The following is a 17,953-nucleotide window of genomic DNA, read 5'->3' as shown; positions in this document are numbered from 1 at the left end:
GAGAGGAGTCTAAGCAAACAATTTCTCTTCAGGTTTGGTTTACTTTGTTCGATTAGTGTGCGCAATGATTTAAGATTCGTTCTAAATTTATAAGTGTAGATGGAAAACATTCTCCAACTTGTAATATGCTGTTTTATATTCATCCGTTTTCGCAATATAATTCCGGTAAGTTTATGGGAATAACACAAGTGTTTCACTTCTTCAAAGTTTAAGATGACAAAGAATGTAAATCTTTACTTGCAGGACCACGTGAGCAGCTGAATCAGCTAACTGCATTTCTAGACGGATCCATGATTTACGGTTCTATAGAGGAACAAAGAAATGCCCTGAGGAGTTTCAAAGGAGGTAAGTGCTGTGTTTGAGCTCTGCATCATTTCTTTGTCTATTAGCCGGCTATCTTTATTCTTTAATATGTTTAGATAAAAATGATTAGCAATTCCCATTCAAAATGTGAATAAACCTCCACTCAACCAGTAAATGTATTTCTTTTGAATAAAATTGTTGCCATCAATATTTAATGGTACTTGAATTTAGCAAGTATGTGAGCGCGCGCGCACACACACACCTCGTTTGGTTTGAATGTTTAAAGAAACCATTTCTATTAATTTCCTGAGCTCGCCCATCGGACTACTCCAAATTTCTCAATGCATGTTTTATTGATGATCATTTGTGGTACGTTTATCCTGAAATCCTTAGAACTTTTTTTTCGTTCGAGGTCTGTTTCCCCATGAAATTTATTTGGTGCATCGTACCATTCCATTTCTTGACTCCACAGCTCGCTCAGTGAGTGTTTTTCAAAACGAAGTTCTCTCATACTTAAATCATTTACTTCTCTTAGCACATTAGTGACTCCTGATTCACTTCTGCGCTTCCCCAACTGATAGGCTCCAAGCATTCCATTTCACACGTGACTAGATGGTTATTAATTTACTTAACAAATAATCTAGATGTTGATCCTCACCTCCGAAGTTTCCTCGTACGTGGAAACCAAAGAGGAGCTTTACGAAATTCTTCAAATCTCAAGAATCCGAGTGTAAGCTTGTATTGCCGCCAGTTTAATGTTACGCTAGCTGGAAAGCAGAGATAGTTTAGTTAAAACTTGGCTTTAGGGAAATCGTTTAAAATTTTATGCTATCTCGAAACATCCTGTTGATGCTCGCCAGTGAATTACTTAGCTGAGTATTGGTTTATTTGGATTCTGTTATTCATTAATGCTAATCAATTATTATTTTTATCTCATCGTTTTTGCGAGGACATCGCGGCAATTATCCTTCGGCTGGCAGGATTTGGATCGACTTGCATCTACGACGCAAGTAACTTTTTTTTTATAAAGTCTTCTCGACTAAAGTCGTAAGCGGGTTTCACGCGGATGGTAGTTTTATCATCCAGAGAAAAAGTAACTGACCGACAATGTGCAGATCTCATCATTTTAGTTGCTTCAGACGTAACGCTACCAAAACATTGCATTTTGGGAACTTTAAGATACGTTCCATAAATGCGCCCTTATGTAAGGTTGGTCTTTAAAACCGAATGCTATTTTTCTCACTGCCAACTTTTGGTCGAATCCCATTTAAGCCGCGAGTAACGTTTCCTATTATTTTTCATCAAAATCTGTCAATCCATCGCAGACAGGTTGATTGTAAGCCGGCAATGAACACTTTAAACAAGACAGTTTTTATTATTTTGGCCTTTCACAGGAAACATGAGCTTATCGAGAATGGCACCAGTTTGAACTCTACAAATTCACGTTCCTTCTTAGAGTTCGTTAGATAGATGGGCCGAAATTTCAGCTAGAGTTTAAGCTCTCTAGTATTAGCAAGTTGGCGGTTTCATATCTGGCTTTTCGCCAATTTACCTCAAAAGAATCGAATGAACATTCATGTCACTGTCTTGTGTAGTTTGAAGGAATTGGGTGATGTTCATTTGGTGTGATCTTTTAAAATGCAATCCAGTTAAGTTCCTGTTTTCCTGGCTTAAATCAGGTCTGTGGTACACTAAAAACGAAATATCAGAATTTAACTGGCATCGCCTTAATTATAGTAGTGACTTGTTCTTAAGACGAATCTTCTTAAATGAGTTTATAAATCCGAACGAATGTAAAAATAAAGTGCACTTTTCTATAACACTGTGCATGACGGTAATTTTTGAGTTTTGATGTTTTCATTTAAATTTACACAGTTCTGTTATAAATTGCAACAGAAAACAAGCTACATAAGTTTTACTATTTTTCCAGGAAAATTAAGATCTAGCCTGTCCAACAGGGAAGAACTGCTGCCAGGTGAAGCCTATGTGGAGGAGGCTTGTCTCGTGTCTGACCCAAAGATCTACTGTTTTACAGCAGGCAAGTAAACTTACGTGCATTACGAGGGTGACTAGGAAGTTCTGATGAACACCTAGAACAAAAATGATGAAAGCAACTGAGATAACCACGAGAAAGAATATGCTAGTAGCAGAGTTATGAAGGTAACTTTTTATTATTTTTTTTTTATCCTGGTATGTTCTTTCTTGTGGTTATATCAGAACTTTCCAGACTCTCCCCCCCCCCATCTCCTACTATGAATTTTTCTTTATGGAATCTAAAACTAAAAATATCATTGCATGTAATATCTTCACTTTCCTTAATTCTAATTCTGCAAGTCACTAGTTGTGTTGATCACCTTTAATTCTGCCAACGAGGTTGATTACTTTCTCTTCGTAAGTAGAATGAGTATTCGACTATCTTTTGCCACGGAAGATGACCTGTAATTTTCAGGTCGAAATACGTGGCTTTTGAAAAAATATTCCTTCCTTCCCTTGTGTTATCATAAGAGAAACGTGGTCTCACCTAAATCAGTGGACATAAATAAGATTCGAAGAAAAGGATTCCTTCCTTGAGAGAAATCATGGGTGACTTTAATTATCCGAACATTGATTGGGTAGAAGTGAAATCTCACGAAAACAATGAATCTGAATTAATTTATCTGTCGCGTGACAATTTGTTTAGGCAGTATGTGACAGAAGGAACGCGATGTTGATATTAAACCTAATTATTATAGCGTTAGATGGGGTTAAAGTAAAATATTACGTGTTCTGCCTCCGGTTAGTGAGAGTGATCATGCCACTGACGTGGGTAGTAGCATTGTATAGTAGATTTTCCATTTAGAAAAAGGTGATATGATGAACTTTAAAGCAGGAAATGATAATCATCTAAGGAGAATATTAGTTTCGATCTCACGGTATCGGTTACTAGATGGAAAGGATAAAGAGAGTGCAGTGAAGTACTGAACTTAGAAAATACATCAATGATGCAATATAGGAATGTGTCCCTAGAGTCCGAAAAATGAACAAAGTCGGTGTGAAATGGATGCGCAATCCTAAGCAAGAAATTCTTAGAAAAAAGATGTCAATGGTACACATAAGGATGTAAGTTATGAAAATTATAAGGTTCATTCCAGAAGGGTTAAAACTATTGTACGGAAAGATAAGTGCGAGTATGAAAAGAAACTGGCTCTTCAAGCGCGCTATCGTTATTTTGCAAATAAAAAATGAATGAATATGAAAAGAACTTTCGTCAGTGAGGACGGCATGCTAATAGCCATCCATCTGCGTATACAACATCGGGCTCAATGCTGTCACTACACTGAGCGAAGAACCTCAGGTGTATGAGGGAGGAACTAGAGCTGTTGTACAAAGGAATAAGAATTCTGCAAATAGGGACTGATGTGAATATCATCGGGGGGGGGGGGGGTTTCTAAGCGTGTTAGGCTGAATGGTTGCATAATTTGAATCTCAGCACAGAAAAGATTCCACATAAGTGGAAAGAATTTATGATAATCCCATTGCATAAAAATCCGTCCTGTGCTCCTTAATAGCAGTGATCCTTTGCGGAATTACGTATAGGGACTCTTAAATGCCCGGTGCTAACGAACATGTTTCCGTCTACTCTACTCAGTGTTTTGCACATTATCTGAGAGAAAGCATTCAGCTTCCTTGAAATAAAATCTCCAAGGAAAACTCCTGACAACATTACTTATAGCCAGTTGAGAAATTGCCCATCGGCCGTTGTTTATCAGTTGGTGATTGCTTCTTCCAAACTCTTGATGGCTAAGAATTTCTTGATCTTCGTGCTGATCACTTTAAACGAGAATTCTTCCATTTAGAGGACAAGTTGAAAAAAAAAAAAAAGTTTGTCTATACGTTGCTAGAATAATAGGAATAATTCAAGTATGGTCTGAATCGGCTAATGAGTCTGAAGTACGAATATAATCTAGATTAGCGGACATCGTAATTCCTCAAAAAAAGTCTTCACTTTCTGTATGAACAAATGATTTGATTTATGGACTACCTAGTTTTTGAAATAGAGAAAAAATTTAATTTTTTTGAACCTCGGGCAATATTGGTTCTCCAAACTGGCCACTGAGTGACTTGGTCCACTTTGCGTGTGAATCTCTAATATAGAAAGAATACCGTAAATGAAATGCAGAACTTTCACGAACATTAGTCGCAAAGTTTGCCTTCTTGCGGGATTTTCATCCCGCAAGCAGGCAAACCTGCCCCGTGAACACACACAGGCTACAGTCATAGAATACCTCCAGAGGGTATGAAGCGCCTGTGGCAAGTATCTAACTTGCACCCCCCCCCCCCCCCCCAACACGTTATGTTTTAGTCTAGTCTAGACGAGATATTTTATTTTCTCTCGGACGAAAAATTAAAGGTTACATCTAATAAAAACAAATTAATTATATATTGAAATACTTACTTAATAAATTACACACGCCTGCAACGTAATTCACTGAGAAGTGCAACATTAAAATTGAACAATTAGTACAAATTGAAGAAATAACTAATGGCTTACTAAACGCTATTTAGTAAGCCATTAGTTTGGGCAGGCAGGAAATAAAGCATTGCGTTATTTCAAATTGCCATTCTTCACGATTATTTTGATGATAGCTGCGTGAGTCATATTTAATTGTTCTGACTTGAACTGTTATTCAATAAATAAAACTCGCAATGAAGAACACCCTGCAATACTTATTGCTTTAATTTAAAATAAACAATTGTAATCGGTGGCTGAACATAGCTAGAGGAAGCAACGATATGGTTTAAAAGGGAAACTAATATTTCTCAAGGAAAGCAAAACTTCTCATTGTGCTAGTGATTTGGAAAGAGTTAAAAAATGTGAAGTTTCCTCGTGACAAGCTAATGTGCACAGCCGCCATGGTTTCTCGATCCGTACGGTCAAATCAAGAATTCAAACTGATCTTTGCTTTGACCTTCGGGTTTTTACACTTAACAGATATCATTTAAACTGTCGAAGACGTGAGATGGAGGTTCGATTAGCATTAGTTAGTTACATGAATGACAGGTGAAGTTCATTAGAAAAAAAATGTTTATGAATCTTTCTATTTATTGCTGTTTCAATCTGAGCATGAACTTTTCTTTAACAGGTGATAGCAGAGTGAACGAACAAATAATGCTCACTGTCATGCACACGATCTGGATGAGGGAACACAACCGGATCGCAGATGAATTAGCCAAACTCAATCCCGGATGGACGGACGAAATTCTTTTCCAAGAGAGTCGTCGTATCGTAGGAGCAGAGATCCAGCACATCACCTACAGCGAGTTCCTCCCTCTATTGCTAGGTAGGTAAGTCGTGATACGGTCATTCGCCAGCACGATATCCAGATACGAGAGGTAATCGTAATTATTTAGTGTTTCGAGGCGAATACGAAAGGTAAGAGGTAAGCTGCACAGAATTACTAGTACTGTACTTCTTGTAAGCAGATCGAAGTCTCACTAGGGTTCATTGCCCAAGACCGATTAATTTAAAAGGATCATTTAGCCTAAGCTTTGAACTAGTTTAATTTTTGAACCATGGCTATTTAATATGAGTCTCAAATCAGGGAAGATTCCATAGGAATGGAAAGAATGTATGGTAATTCCAAGGGTGATGCAGAAGTTGCTACTTCATAGTTCACACTGCACCGAAACCTGATCCACACGAATGAATCCATTACTGCTCTATGAGCATGGTAGTGTCCACAGTCAGGATTGCTTGAAACTAGAATCAAAATGTGTTTGCCTGTTTGTTTTTTCTTATTTAGCAGGATGAAAAACTCACGTAATTTTTTTCCATTAATAGTTTCCCACGTAATCAAGTAATTTGCTCGAATCTTGAAAATCTTTGAATTCGTAGCATGTACAGGGACATTCACATTCGGCACTTAATCAAATAATGTAGCGGCCGAATTAAAAGCCTTGTTTGAAACCTCAGCACTTACTTTTTGATTCTTATTGATCGTCAGTTTTTCCCCAACTGAAAGTACTTCTTATGCGATATTTATTGAGTTCTAGTTCAGTTTATCCTTAACCATCAGTTGTGTTACAATTACAATGTTGTTGTGATACGCTACGAGTCACGAAGAACACCATGCGAGCTGTTAAGCAAATAAAATTCATTTAGTTATTAGCTAATTAGGTGAATGTAACTTTTTGTTACACTGGAATCGTATGTTGCGGTGTAGTTATTTAATGATCAAACTACAATACGTAATTACAACTACAGTAACAACCAGCAAGTTGTAATTACTACAGTAATTACAACTTGCTGGTTATAATTTTTAAATAGATACGCTGTTAAAACATCGTTAAAAAATTTACAGGGAATCGCTGTAGTACTTTGAACACAAGAACTAAATAAACAAGTGAACTACCTAACGCACGAATTAACGACCACCTGAATTCAGATTCTGTTCTATGCAAACAAGGCTTCACCTCTGTTCTAATACTTTAAAAATGAATTATTACTAATTGTAATTTGGAACTGTTTTGAACTGGTGAATAAAATTTAAACATCTCACTAAAGTTGCAGATTATCACTTTTCGGTCAGCATGCTAAAAAGCAACCAGCGGTTGCATCAACTGTGCTAAATTAAGGTGTCTATCTTTTGAATAGGCGGTGGTGCGTTAATTTAGTTATGTTCTAAATTAACACAACTTTAGTGAATAAGTTACGTTCTTGTTTACACATACAGGTAACCCTCGTATAACGCGGTTTCGATATAACACGGTCTACAAATTATAGTTACCCTCTTTCTTCTCATATATTTTTCACTGCGCGACTTAAAAATCAAATTTTATCTTCGTTAATTTGCGTCAGCTCGTATCGCGCATGTAGTTATAATTAGCGAATTTATATTAGCGAAATACCCTTTAGCACGCAAGTACGTCAATTGTTTACTAAGCCTAGAAAGTGCTGACTGCTGTCTTCGTTTTCTGCCAGGAAAGCGCATTAAAAATCATAACTGTTAATCTCAAGCTGAACACTTTATTTTCTGGTGAGTTACATACAATATGTAATGCTTTTTTTGAGTAAAAAATTTATTTTTATAGTAATGACCACTTAGAGGGCTTTCGCGATTTGGATGAATACGAAATTAGTGAATTAATTGATGGAGAAATAGATTTAAATGAAGAGGAACTGATACAATTAATAGATGATGTCGAAAAAAATGGCGGGGAAAGTTCTGCCGAAGATTCTGATTGTAATGAATCCGTTAAAGAAATCAGTTTAAAGAAATTAGCAGAACGATGGGACTTGGCAAGAAAGTTATTTTACGGATAATAATCTCTCAATGGGCCGCTCCGAAAAATTTACGAGACAATTTGATATTTGTTTAGCTCCGTATGATGAACGTAATAAAAAAAATTGCAGCGTAGTGGTAAGGAAGGTCCTATTACTGACTTCTTGATAACTAAACCAACCGAAATATGCAATGAGAATTATAGAAATGATGTCCGAGAGATTTCAAGTGATGACGACGTCCGGTCACTCGTAAATAAAGAACATCTACGAAATCTTCGTTTTGAAGACAGCGATGAAGATTAAAATATGCACTTTATTTTATTTTGCCAAATACATTTATGCATTGTGTGCAATGAAGTTTACGTACATTTCATCATCATCATGCGTATCAAGGATTTAGGCCTAGTATGGCCTGTTCCGGCCTTAGAAGAGTCATGGTTGAATCCTTTAAGAGGACGTCCTGGTTTTCTTTTTCCTAATGGCTTGTACTTTAAGGCTTGTTTTGGTAATCTTTCTGTTTTCATTCTTTGAACGTGTTCCATCCATTTATGTTTATATTTTTTAATTTTTTCTATTACTGGTTCTTGGTTTAATTCTTTCATAATTTCTTCGTTTCTTTCGTGATCAAATAGGGTATACTTTGCAGTTTTTCTCATAAACTTCATTTCTGCTGTTATTAATCTTTTGTCTTTTTGTTTTATTGTTCAGATTTCGCTTCCATACATTAAGACTGGTAGGGCTAATGTATTGTATACTTTTAGTCTGGTTTGTTTTTGAACTAGGTTTGGTTTAAATATAAACTTAATTACACCAGGTTGTTATTTTTAAATATTTTGCAATTTTTACGTTTATATCTTTTTCATATGTGATCGTACATCCTACGTAGTTAAATGAATTCACCTGTTATAAGATCTTGTTATCTATTACTATTTTAGTTCTTGCTGGATCTTGTCCTTTAAAGGCCATAGTTTTTGATTTTTCTGTTGATATTATCATACCATAATCTTTCGATATCTCAATTAGATCTAAAATAGCTTTCTGTAGTTTATCTTCAGAATTTGTAATTATTATTTGGTCGTCGGCAAAAAGGAGTGTGTTTAAGTTTACTATTGGAGAAAGTTTAATTCCTTGATGTAAATTTTTATTCCATTTTGTTATTATTTCATTTAAGTAGATAATAAAAAGAGTTGCTGAGAGGGGACATCCCTGTCGGACCCCTTGGTTTATCTCTCTCGTATATGATAGCTCGTGATTTAATCTTATTTGTATTTGATTATTTTCATATATGCTTGTGATAGCTTTTAGGATATTATTTGGTATTTGTCTTTCTTTTAATGTTTCTTTTAACTTTGTCAAATGCTTTTTCAAAGTCAATAAATGCAACATGTGTTTCTAAATTGTATTCTCTTCTTTTCTTTATTATTAATTTTAAGCAAAATGCCGGGTCTATACATGATCGCCCTTTTCTAAATCCATTCTGTACTTCTAAAATAAAGTTTTCGAAATAATTCATTAGTTTGCTATTTAAGATTCTGCTATATATATTTTGTAACAGGAATTTAGCATACTGTTACCTCTATAGTTTTTAGGGTCATGTCTATTACCTTTTTTAAAGATAGGAATCACAATTGCTTTTTTACATTCTATTGGGGGGATACCAGTTGAATAAATTTTATTTAAAAATAATGAGTCTTTTGAATCTTGTTCCTGCATATTTATATAGTTCTGAACCTAGTTTATCTTCTCCAGGTGCTTTTCCGTTTCTTGTAGGCTGATTTCTAATTCTTCTTTAGTTATTTCCTTTTCATTTTCGTTAATTGTTTGCCAGTTGTCTTTTTGAAAATATTTGTCAGTCCACAGTTCTGTGTAGTAATTTTGAAATTCTTCTAATTTCAATTCGGTGTTTAATTTTATGTTTTCTTTGGTATCTGCATTCAAGTGTTTCAAAATCTTATATACACTGGTCTTATTTTATATAAATCATGTTCTAAATTAGAAACAAATATGTTCCATGATTCTCTGTGTCTTTTCTGATTTCTCTTTTAGCTATGGCTCTTATTCTTTTATATTCTATTTCATCTTCTAATCTTTTACTGCTTAACCATTTGTGATAGGCTTCTTTTTTTTTTTATTATTTCTTTGATTGTATCATCCCAGATCTTCAGTTTTTTTCTTTTATTGAATTTTTTGGTCTTTCCTAAGCTTTCATTTGCTGCTGCATTTAGTATCGTTTTTATATTAAGCCATTCTATTTCTATTTCTTCATTTTGTTTTATTTTATCTAGATACTGGTTAATTCTTTGTTCATATAGCCATTTACATTTGTATCATTCAATAGTCTAGTTTTATAAACAAATGTTTCAAATTTTCTTTCTGTTCTTGTTACTTGTAGCCATTTAGGTGATAATCTTAATTTTATTTTAACAAAGAAGTGGTCACTGCTTATTTCATATTCTCTGTGAACTCTAACATCTAGTGCAAAATTTGATGTATTTTCATTTAATATAAAGTAATCTAATATTGATTTCTACCTTCTTGCTGCCCAAGTATATTTATGTATATCTTTATATTTATAGAAGTAATTCATTATTTTTAGGTTATTATACACTATAAAGTCAATCAATTTTTTACGATTCCTGTTTAGAGTATGTTCTCCATGTATTCCTATATTATTATTAATTTTCGTGTTTCCAATTCTTGCATTTAAGTCTCCTGCTAAAATTATGTAATCATTTTTATTTATTTTATTATATATGTTTTGTAGCTGATTATAAAAATCAATATTATCCTGTTCTCTTCCCTCTTCTGGGGCATATAAACCAATTATTGTTAAATAGCGTCTATCTATTTTTATTCTAGCTTCTATTATTCTTTCATTCCATAATTTATAATGTTATTATTATAAATTATGGAATGAAAGAATAACTGTTTTGAAAGGGAGTTATGAATCCAAATCATGACTCCTGCTTGTGCTCTTTGGTTTCTGTCGACTCCACTGTATATCACATAAAAAATTTCAGTTCTCATGGTTCCTTTTTAATTTCTTTTTTGTTTACATTTTTATAAGTTTATACTATATATTTGTTTTATAGTTTATATGTTTTCATAACTTACAGGAATTACCTGAATTAAATAAAAAAATTTTTTGTTGTATATATGTCATTGTTGTTTATATCATTAAAAAAAAAAAAAGATGATTTCGGAACATGACCATACTTTTTCTGTGTGATCTGAGACTCGCATAACGCGGTTTATATAACGCGGCATTTTTGTGTACCTTAACATCCGCGCTATACGAGGGTTACTTGTACTACTTTCTTTCATAGGTGTATTTCCAATCATGTTTTCGCATGCTGTTTAGAGAGTTAAGTGGCTTTTTGTCTAGCACGCGAAATTAAAGTATCATCATCCCCTAACAAATTAAGTTTGAGAGCCAAGCAACGTGGCATCATAGAAATCTAATTAATACTGTGGTTCTCCACTTCATCTTATGTGCTCTGACTTGCGTGTATTCTTTGGTCGGCTTGTTGGATGAGAAACCTGCATTCTCGAGAGGAAAAAAAAAAGCTACCACTTTCTTGTGATCACTGACTAATTCTTCAGTTGAACAAGTCCTTACAGAAGATCCTACGTGTCGTACATGGGATTCGAACCGATCTCTTTCCACCACCAGGGCATTGTCATGACCCTAAGTTACGGAGGCTTGAATGGCAAAGTAAATCTGAATTTAAGAACACTTTTTTTTTCATTAAATATTATGGAATAGAATCGTTTCAAGAGTGAACTAAAGTTGCTTCTAGTACTGAGCACTCATTCTGTGTTAGTTAAAGGGATTTTATTAGATAAGCTGCGTGTAGGAAAGAAGTCTTATACCACCACTGAGCTGCCCAGTGGGTTATGTAAATCTAGTAATATTTTAAAATCCGAATAGGAGTTTGTAGGTCTCTTGTGGTGTTATGATTGAAAGGTATTTTAAGCGGCTGACCTAGTAAGCAGTTTAGGCACTAGAACACCAAATGAAACGCTGTATGGCAAGTGCAAGCACGAATCATAATTACGTTCCACAACTATGCGCCTTAAGCATAGTTGTGTAACGAAAGTTTTTCTTGTTTTTAACATATTCCTTTTTTTTTTTTTGGTTTCTTCTGTGTATTTAACGAGTTAGTTTGAATGATCAGTTTAATTACAATATTTGATATTGCTTCGTTCGTCTTCCATCAAAAAGAAGACGTTGGGAAACTAATTCAAATTATTTGTTTGTATTTTTGAACAAATATCTAAATTATCATTTGTTTCTCCACACAGGGAAGACGGTGATGTCTTCGTTCCGTCTGCTGCCCAAGCTAGGTGGTCACACTTTTGATTACGACATCAAACTTAATCCAAGCATTCTGAATGAATTTGCCGCAGCAGCCTTCAGATTAGGACACACCTTGGTGCAGGTAATTAATTATGCCACCCGATCACATTAATTTAGCTGTAAGTTGAAAGAGACCTTCAGACTAGCATTCAAAAATAAAGCCATGCTTTACGGCGCAACGTAAATAGTACCGACGTTTTCAGAATGAAACGTGCGTTGATATATATATATATATATATATATATATATATATATATATATATAATTTTGTATAGTTCAAAATAAACTGCTGAATTGCCATTACAATAATTTAAACGAAATAAACTTTAGGAAAACACACAACTAATAATGCACTAAAAGAAGCAGTGCTTCTTCAAGTGCAGTTATCACTCGGAACCCGTTGCCATAGTGACACATTTCACTTATTAGGTATTGATAAGCAATTAACATGCATCCAACAGGAAATAATTGCTTTCATTGAACAGTCCTTGCTATAACACACAATCGTGTCAAGTAGCATTAGTTTTATAGTGACATCGTCCGTTACCAGCAGTTGAACCCACAGCCCTTTCTTGGCTTGCTTACTACAACCATCTGATTGCTACTAATAACAGCTCTCCAGTTTTGCCGATGAGAGTACTCCCCATCCCTCTTTCACGTATCTCTCATTAGTGCCTTTAAACACTCATCTTCTTCTCATATTTCAGTGGGGTGAGGACAACCTTGTCAACCACTAAACTCAATCCCGTTTTATTTCAAACAAGAAAATACTACACTTCACTCCTCTTACCAATGATAATACGAAGATCTACACATGCGGTCAGAGATATAGTCTCGCATTGACTTAAGTCTATGGTATAACCTCTTTCACGTCCGTGCCATTTTCTGTTCTAGACCGTTACTTCTTTGTTAGTTAATTATTCCCATTTGACGGAAATGGACACCATATGGCTACTGCTGTACCTGACAGGGTTCTTTGGCTTTGAATCCTTCTGCTAGAAGTGGTAGGGGCCACAGAATCCTTTGCCACAGAGTTAGCAGGACAATCACAGACATCCATGCCATTGGCAGAATTCGAACTCCCAGCCTTTTGGCGGGAGAGTGAATATGCTAACTAGCCATTACTTCTCCCCAGTCCAAATCCTCCCAACGCTAGAATATTCTAGGTGGTGGGAAAGGTTGACCAACCGCTCTAGAAATGCGCAGTCCCGTTAATTAGTGAGTCTCCCTGAATTACTCCATTTACTTTCTCAGACGTTCAGTTTCCTTCTTGTGCCTGTTTTGGTAATATACTGTTAGGGGCACTGAACTGGTTGCCACCATTCGCCCAGTTTTCCTAAGTTTACCATCCAGCCGGAAACATGCTAAACTAATTTCTCTCTGTGGTTGGGACCCGTTCAGTTGATTCCACACGGCACTGATATGTTATACTTTCCGCAAAATCTCGCGGTAGACATGTATGTATGTATGTATGTATGTATATATATATTTTTTTTTTTTAAATTGCCGTTTTATTTGATTTTGTGACTAAAATTGCCCAATTAAGACTATTCGATCCTAAATACTAAATCTTATTAGGTCCGTTTTGAGCAAAATTGCTGTAAGCGTACTTGAGAACGGACAAAACGAATTGGCACTTGACCTCTATTCAGAAACGCGACTAAAACATTTATATCTGAATAAAGCACGAGAAGACACTCAGTGATGCAGTTTCTTAAACGGTAAATGCGCTTCTGAATGAGCCTGGTTCACATCGCGTCAAATAGAGTAGGAGGAGGAAAATCACGTGGCAAGAAGGAAATGGAATTTATACACACACACTTACTGAGAGATAATTATTTGAAGCAAAATGGGGCGGAGTACGAAGTGTTGGATCTGGTTATACTACCAGAAGACCTGGCTATATTGTCTCCAATTGGGGGACGTTTTGCTAGCTCCGCACTTGGGAGGTAGCAAAACATCGAGGAATTTCAGTTAAGAAGGGGTATATGTGGAACTACAAGGCAGATAGTCCCAAGAGGATGAAAGGAGGACAAAATTAATTCCTTTGCATAAAGGAGGATCTAAGTCTATAGTAGCAAATTATAGACCAATCAGTCTCTCAAGAGTGGTGGGAAAAGGTGGCCAAAAAGAGAATTTATGAATGGGTTAATAAGAATGATTCACTGAGGAGCAGCATGGCTTTGTGAAGGGTCGTTCATGTCTCAGTAATCTAACTTTTTATATAATACAGTGACGTTGGATAAAGGAAATGGCTGCTGGATTTTGCAAAGCTGTTTGACAGAATACCACATGGAATCTGTTACAGACTGCAACAAACGGGATGAATGGGAAACTGGTGATATGGATGAAAGGATAGCTGCTGGACAGATATCGAAAAGTAGTGCATGTGAGATTAGAATCTAAGAGAAGACAGGTGACTAGTGGTGTGCCACAAGGTTCAGTTCTGGGACCACCACTGTTTAATTTATACATAATGATATAGAAAATAATCTGAAAGGAAATATTTAGTTGTTTGTGTAGGATAATAGTTGATCAAGTTGATGTAGAGAGCTTGCAGGATGATTTAAATAGATTAACAGTATGGGCAAAATGCAATACATGTCAATTTCATGTGGAAAAAGTGTAAAGTTATGCATTTTGGGATAAAAAGATTACAAGCTATGTACCATTAAGGGAACTGTAAAACAGGAAATTGACGAACCAGGGATTTAGGGATGGTAATAGTATAGATGAGCCGCCGTAGCTCAGTCGTTATAGACGAAGCCCTTTGATCGAAAAGACCTGGGTTCGATTCCCGTCAGTGACGTGAGGAACCTTTATCGGGTCTCTTTCGACTAGTTAGCCGGTCTCATACGGAGGTAGGGAGTTTTTCACCCGGAAACTCTGAGTTTGCGTTTGCCTGTTCTAGGTAAAAGAGGGAAGGAAGAAGAACAGTACAGATATAAAAAAAAAAAAAAAAGAAAGCTGAAGTTCATCTCTCTCTCTCTCTCTCTCTCTCTCTCTGAAGAGGGCATAATACTAAAGTAGCTAGGTTAACTCAGAGGATTACTCGATTATTGAAGAACACACTAACAAGGAGAGAGAAGGAAGCTATCATTGCCCTTTATAAATCCTTGATACGACCGCATCTGGATTACTGTGCTCAGGTCTGTGATAGAAACATTTAAGTTACTTAAAGGATTTTATGGGATTGATTCAGGGATAATGTTTCAGCACTTGATTAGAAGGAACAAAACATGGTAATCCCTGGAAGTTTGGTAAGAGTGTGACTAGCAAGGGGCCGAGGACTAATTTTTCGCTTGAAGAATTGTGAATAAATGGAATTGGTTGCCTGAGTCGGTTGCGAGTGCTTTGTCTGTTAATGGGTTAAAGAAGAGGTACCGTTTATATTGTATTGATAGTTCGGTCTCCCACGATGAGTCTTAGGACTCCAGGGTAGTGCGGAACAGTAATAATACATTTCGATTGTAACCCGAGTTAGCGAGTCGCTTATTACTTGCGAAATTACTTGTTTATTATAACGAAGTTTACTGGCTCTTTCCAATCTCCATTTTCCTGCTATGAAGAAATACTCACATGGCAGAAACAAACCATATTATAAGTAACTTCTACTCTTGATATTATATTATTTCACTTTTGCGCCGCATAGCGTACGTTAATTGAAGGATAGAGTTCGCAATTCTTCTCTTGGCACCATTCATTTCTATATCTGTACATAATGGCATCCATAGGACACTGCGTCCTACTTGATGTTATGTCCTTCTCATTAATGTTGCATTCCTCTTACAACACATTGTTTTCATTGCAGGGTTTCACTGACTTGATAGAAGAGGATGGAATGGTGTCGGAAAGGCTGCCATTAAGCCACAATTTTTTCAACCCTTCTCTTCTGTATAAGTCGGGTTACGTCGATCGTTTCGCTCGTGCCTTAATTAACCAGCCAGCTCAAGCATTCGACAAATACGTTACAAAAGAGGTAAGTAGAAACCGCTTTTAAATATTCTGCACTTTTATAAGTAATATGGTAACCACCCTCCCACCTCATGATTGCTAACAAACGGCGAGGGAACAGCGCAGCGCGAGTGCATGTTTTGTGTTTTTTCACACCAGATTACCTTTACCAAGCATCTCGTTACTGGATGACAGCAGCCTAGCATAGAGAATGTGGCACGTGTGCGATAATAATTATAAGACAGTGTTTTTAACATTATACAAATATGCTTAAGAAAAAAATAAATGTGGCGTTTTTGTTAGCCTTCGCTCAAGTGCTGCCATGGTCTTATTCATATGCCATGTCTTTCCGTCGTGTCATTAGGGGTTAATATTTATATTATTAAATTTCTTCGTATGGAATGATGATTCTGGAGTGCGTCATTTCTTTGATAAACAGTGTTAAAATAGTTAAGTGCCGAAAGCTAGCATTTTCTAGTGGGAGCCTCAATACTGAATGATGAGCAGATAAACGCTACGTCATTTCTAGTTATTTACTGCTACAAAATGTGCACTAATAATTTCTCGAATAGCCAAACAAAACTGAAGAGTATTTTGCAATGTAACCAAGCCACGACACGATGTTATTTCCAACTCATCATTGATGTGCCCAAGTCTTGCGATTATAATCTTAAAAATGGATATACTTTTTTTTTGTATTTGTTTTTTTTTGTGAGGAAAAGAGAAAGGGTAGCAACACGTACGAAAGCCAATTCCCGATTGACGTCAAAAGTTGCTGTATGTCAGACACGTGAAGAGATATTTTACCCCCCGAATTCTCAGAATAAGGAGAAGCCGTTTGAAGAGTGAAAACAAGTGTAGATTTTTCCAAGGAAGAATGTTTGCGTATTAACGTACTGGAAGGATTTCAAGAACTACTTGTGATACTACAAATAATTAAATCGCCGTTTTCGAAATAAGTATCAGTAAAAAAAAACATATATTCAACAATATTACTTGGAGCAGGGCCTCAATTGTTTTTGAGGTAAGGAGTGCAAATGGTCCGTCATTTATTTTTTAAATGCTTTTTTTTTTAAAAATTTATGGATAATCTTATTTGTTTGTCGAAGGCAACTTCATATCTTGGGTTTGACACTGACTTTAAAACCCAGTTAAGGGAATTTCAAGATGAAGCAAGTAAACGGCCGATAAACATGTGGAATTTAAATAGATGTACCAAGGCGAACAACCTAATTCATATCATCACCACCAAAACCATAATCGAGTCCAAAATGTGACTTTTTAATATGTCGTTTCAGTGACATGTTTTGGTGTCACTGAAAGGACAGTTCAAGCAGTTTTAAACTTCCTGTTGTTGCAAACGGTTTGTACTACTGAAAGAAAAACACATTTTCGATGTTTTAGTATTATTTTTTCCCATTTAACTTCCGTATAGGAGGTAAAAAGTAATGATAATTTTGACTGTACAAATTTTTAATTTTATGGATCTATTTTTCCCATTCTCTCCTTAAACTTATTTGAATAGCGGATATGACTTCCGCAGGACCAATCAACATGCTAAGTTTCATGATTATCGCGGCAATCGTCTTCGGTACGCTTCTGCCTAAATCAAAATCTGCTGGCAGATACCATTGGACATTATCTTAAGCAATCTTTTCTTCCCTATCTTCATTTTCAATGCATTATTTTTTCAACGTGTCATAGGTCTCTGTCTCTCTACTCTGAATTTTCTTTCTATTCCCAAAACAAATGTATTAATTAAATTCTCATCTTGTTATAGCTGACTAACCACCTCTTCCAAATTCCTGGCTATACGTACGGCCTGGATCTGATAGCACTGAACATCCAGAGAGGTCGTGATCACGGACTGCCAGGCTATAACGAGTGGAGAGAACACTGCAATCTCCCTCGCATCAAAAACTTCGAAGAACTCGAGAAAGTCATGGATCAGGATGCCGTGCGAAACTTAAGCAGGCTGTACAGGTTAGTAAGTACAATCATTTCATTTAAATAGACACTTCACTTAGGTACGCTGGGGTGTACTTGTGCTGACCGGGTATTTTGGATAAAAA

General features: G+C 35.9%; 1 protein-coding gene across 3 annotated transcripts in view; it reads left to right on the top strand.

The window, feature by feature from the left end:
- LOC150101157 (immunomodulatory peroxidase-like) overlaps positions 1-17,953 on the top strand; it is a 70,379-nt gene that overhangs the window by 44,162 nt on the left and 8,264 nt on the right. For all 3 annotated transcript variants that reach the window (XM_090401221.1, XM_090401222.1, XM_090401223.1), the window contains 6 exons: positions 244-345; positions 2,234-2,341; positions 5,427-5,624; positions 11,873-12,009; positions 15,739-15,906; positions 17,662-17,864. In XM_090401221.1, coding sequence (XP_090257347.1) covers positions 244-345; positions 2,234-2,341; positions 5,427-5,624; positions 11,873-12,009; positions 15,739-15,906; positions 17,662-17,864 — 916 coding nt within the window. The remainder of the gene's footprint in view (positions 1-243; positions 346-2,233; positions 2,342-5,426; positions 5,625-11,872; positions 12,010-15,738; positions 15,907-17,661; positions 17,865-17,953) is intronic.

Source organism: Typopeltis vanoorti, chromosome 12, assembly GCF_054136105.1.
Source record: "Typopeltis vanoorti isolate ZY-2024b chromosome 12, IOZ_Tvanoo_1.0, whole genome shotgun sequence".
NCBI lineage: Eukaryota > Metazoa > Arthropoda > Arachnida > Uropygi > Thelyphonidae > Typopeltis > Typopeltis vanoorti.
Note: the sequence above shows the minus strand (reverse complement) of the source record. Positions and strands in the feature narration are given on the sequence as shown.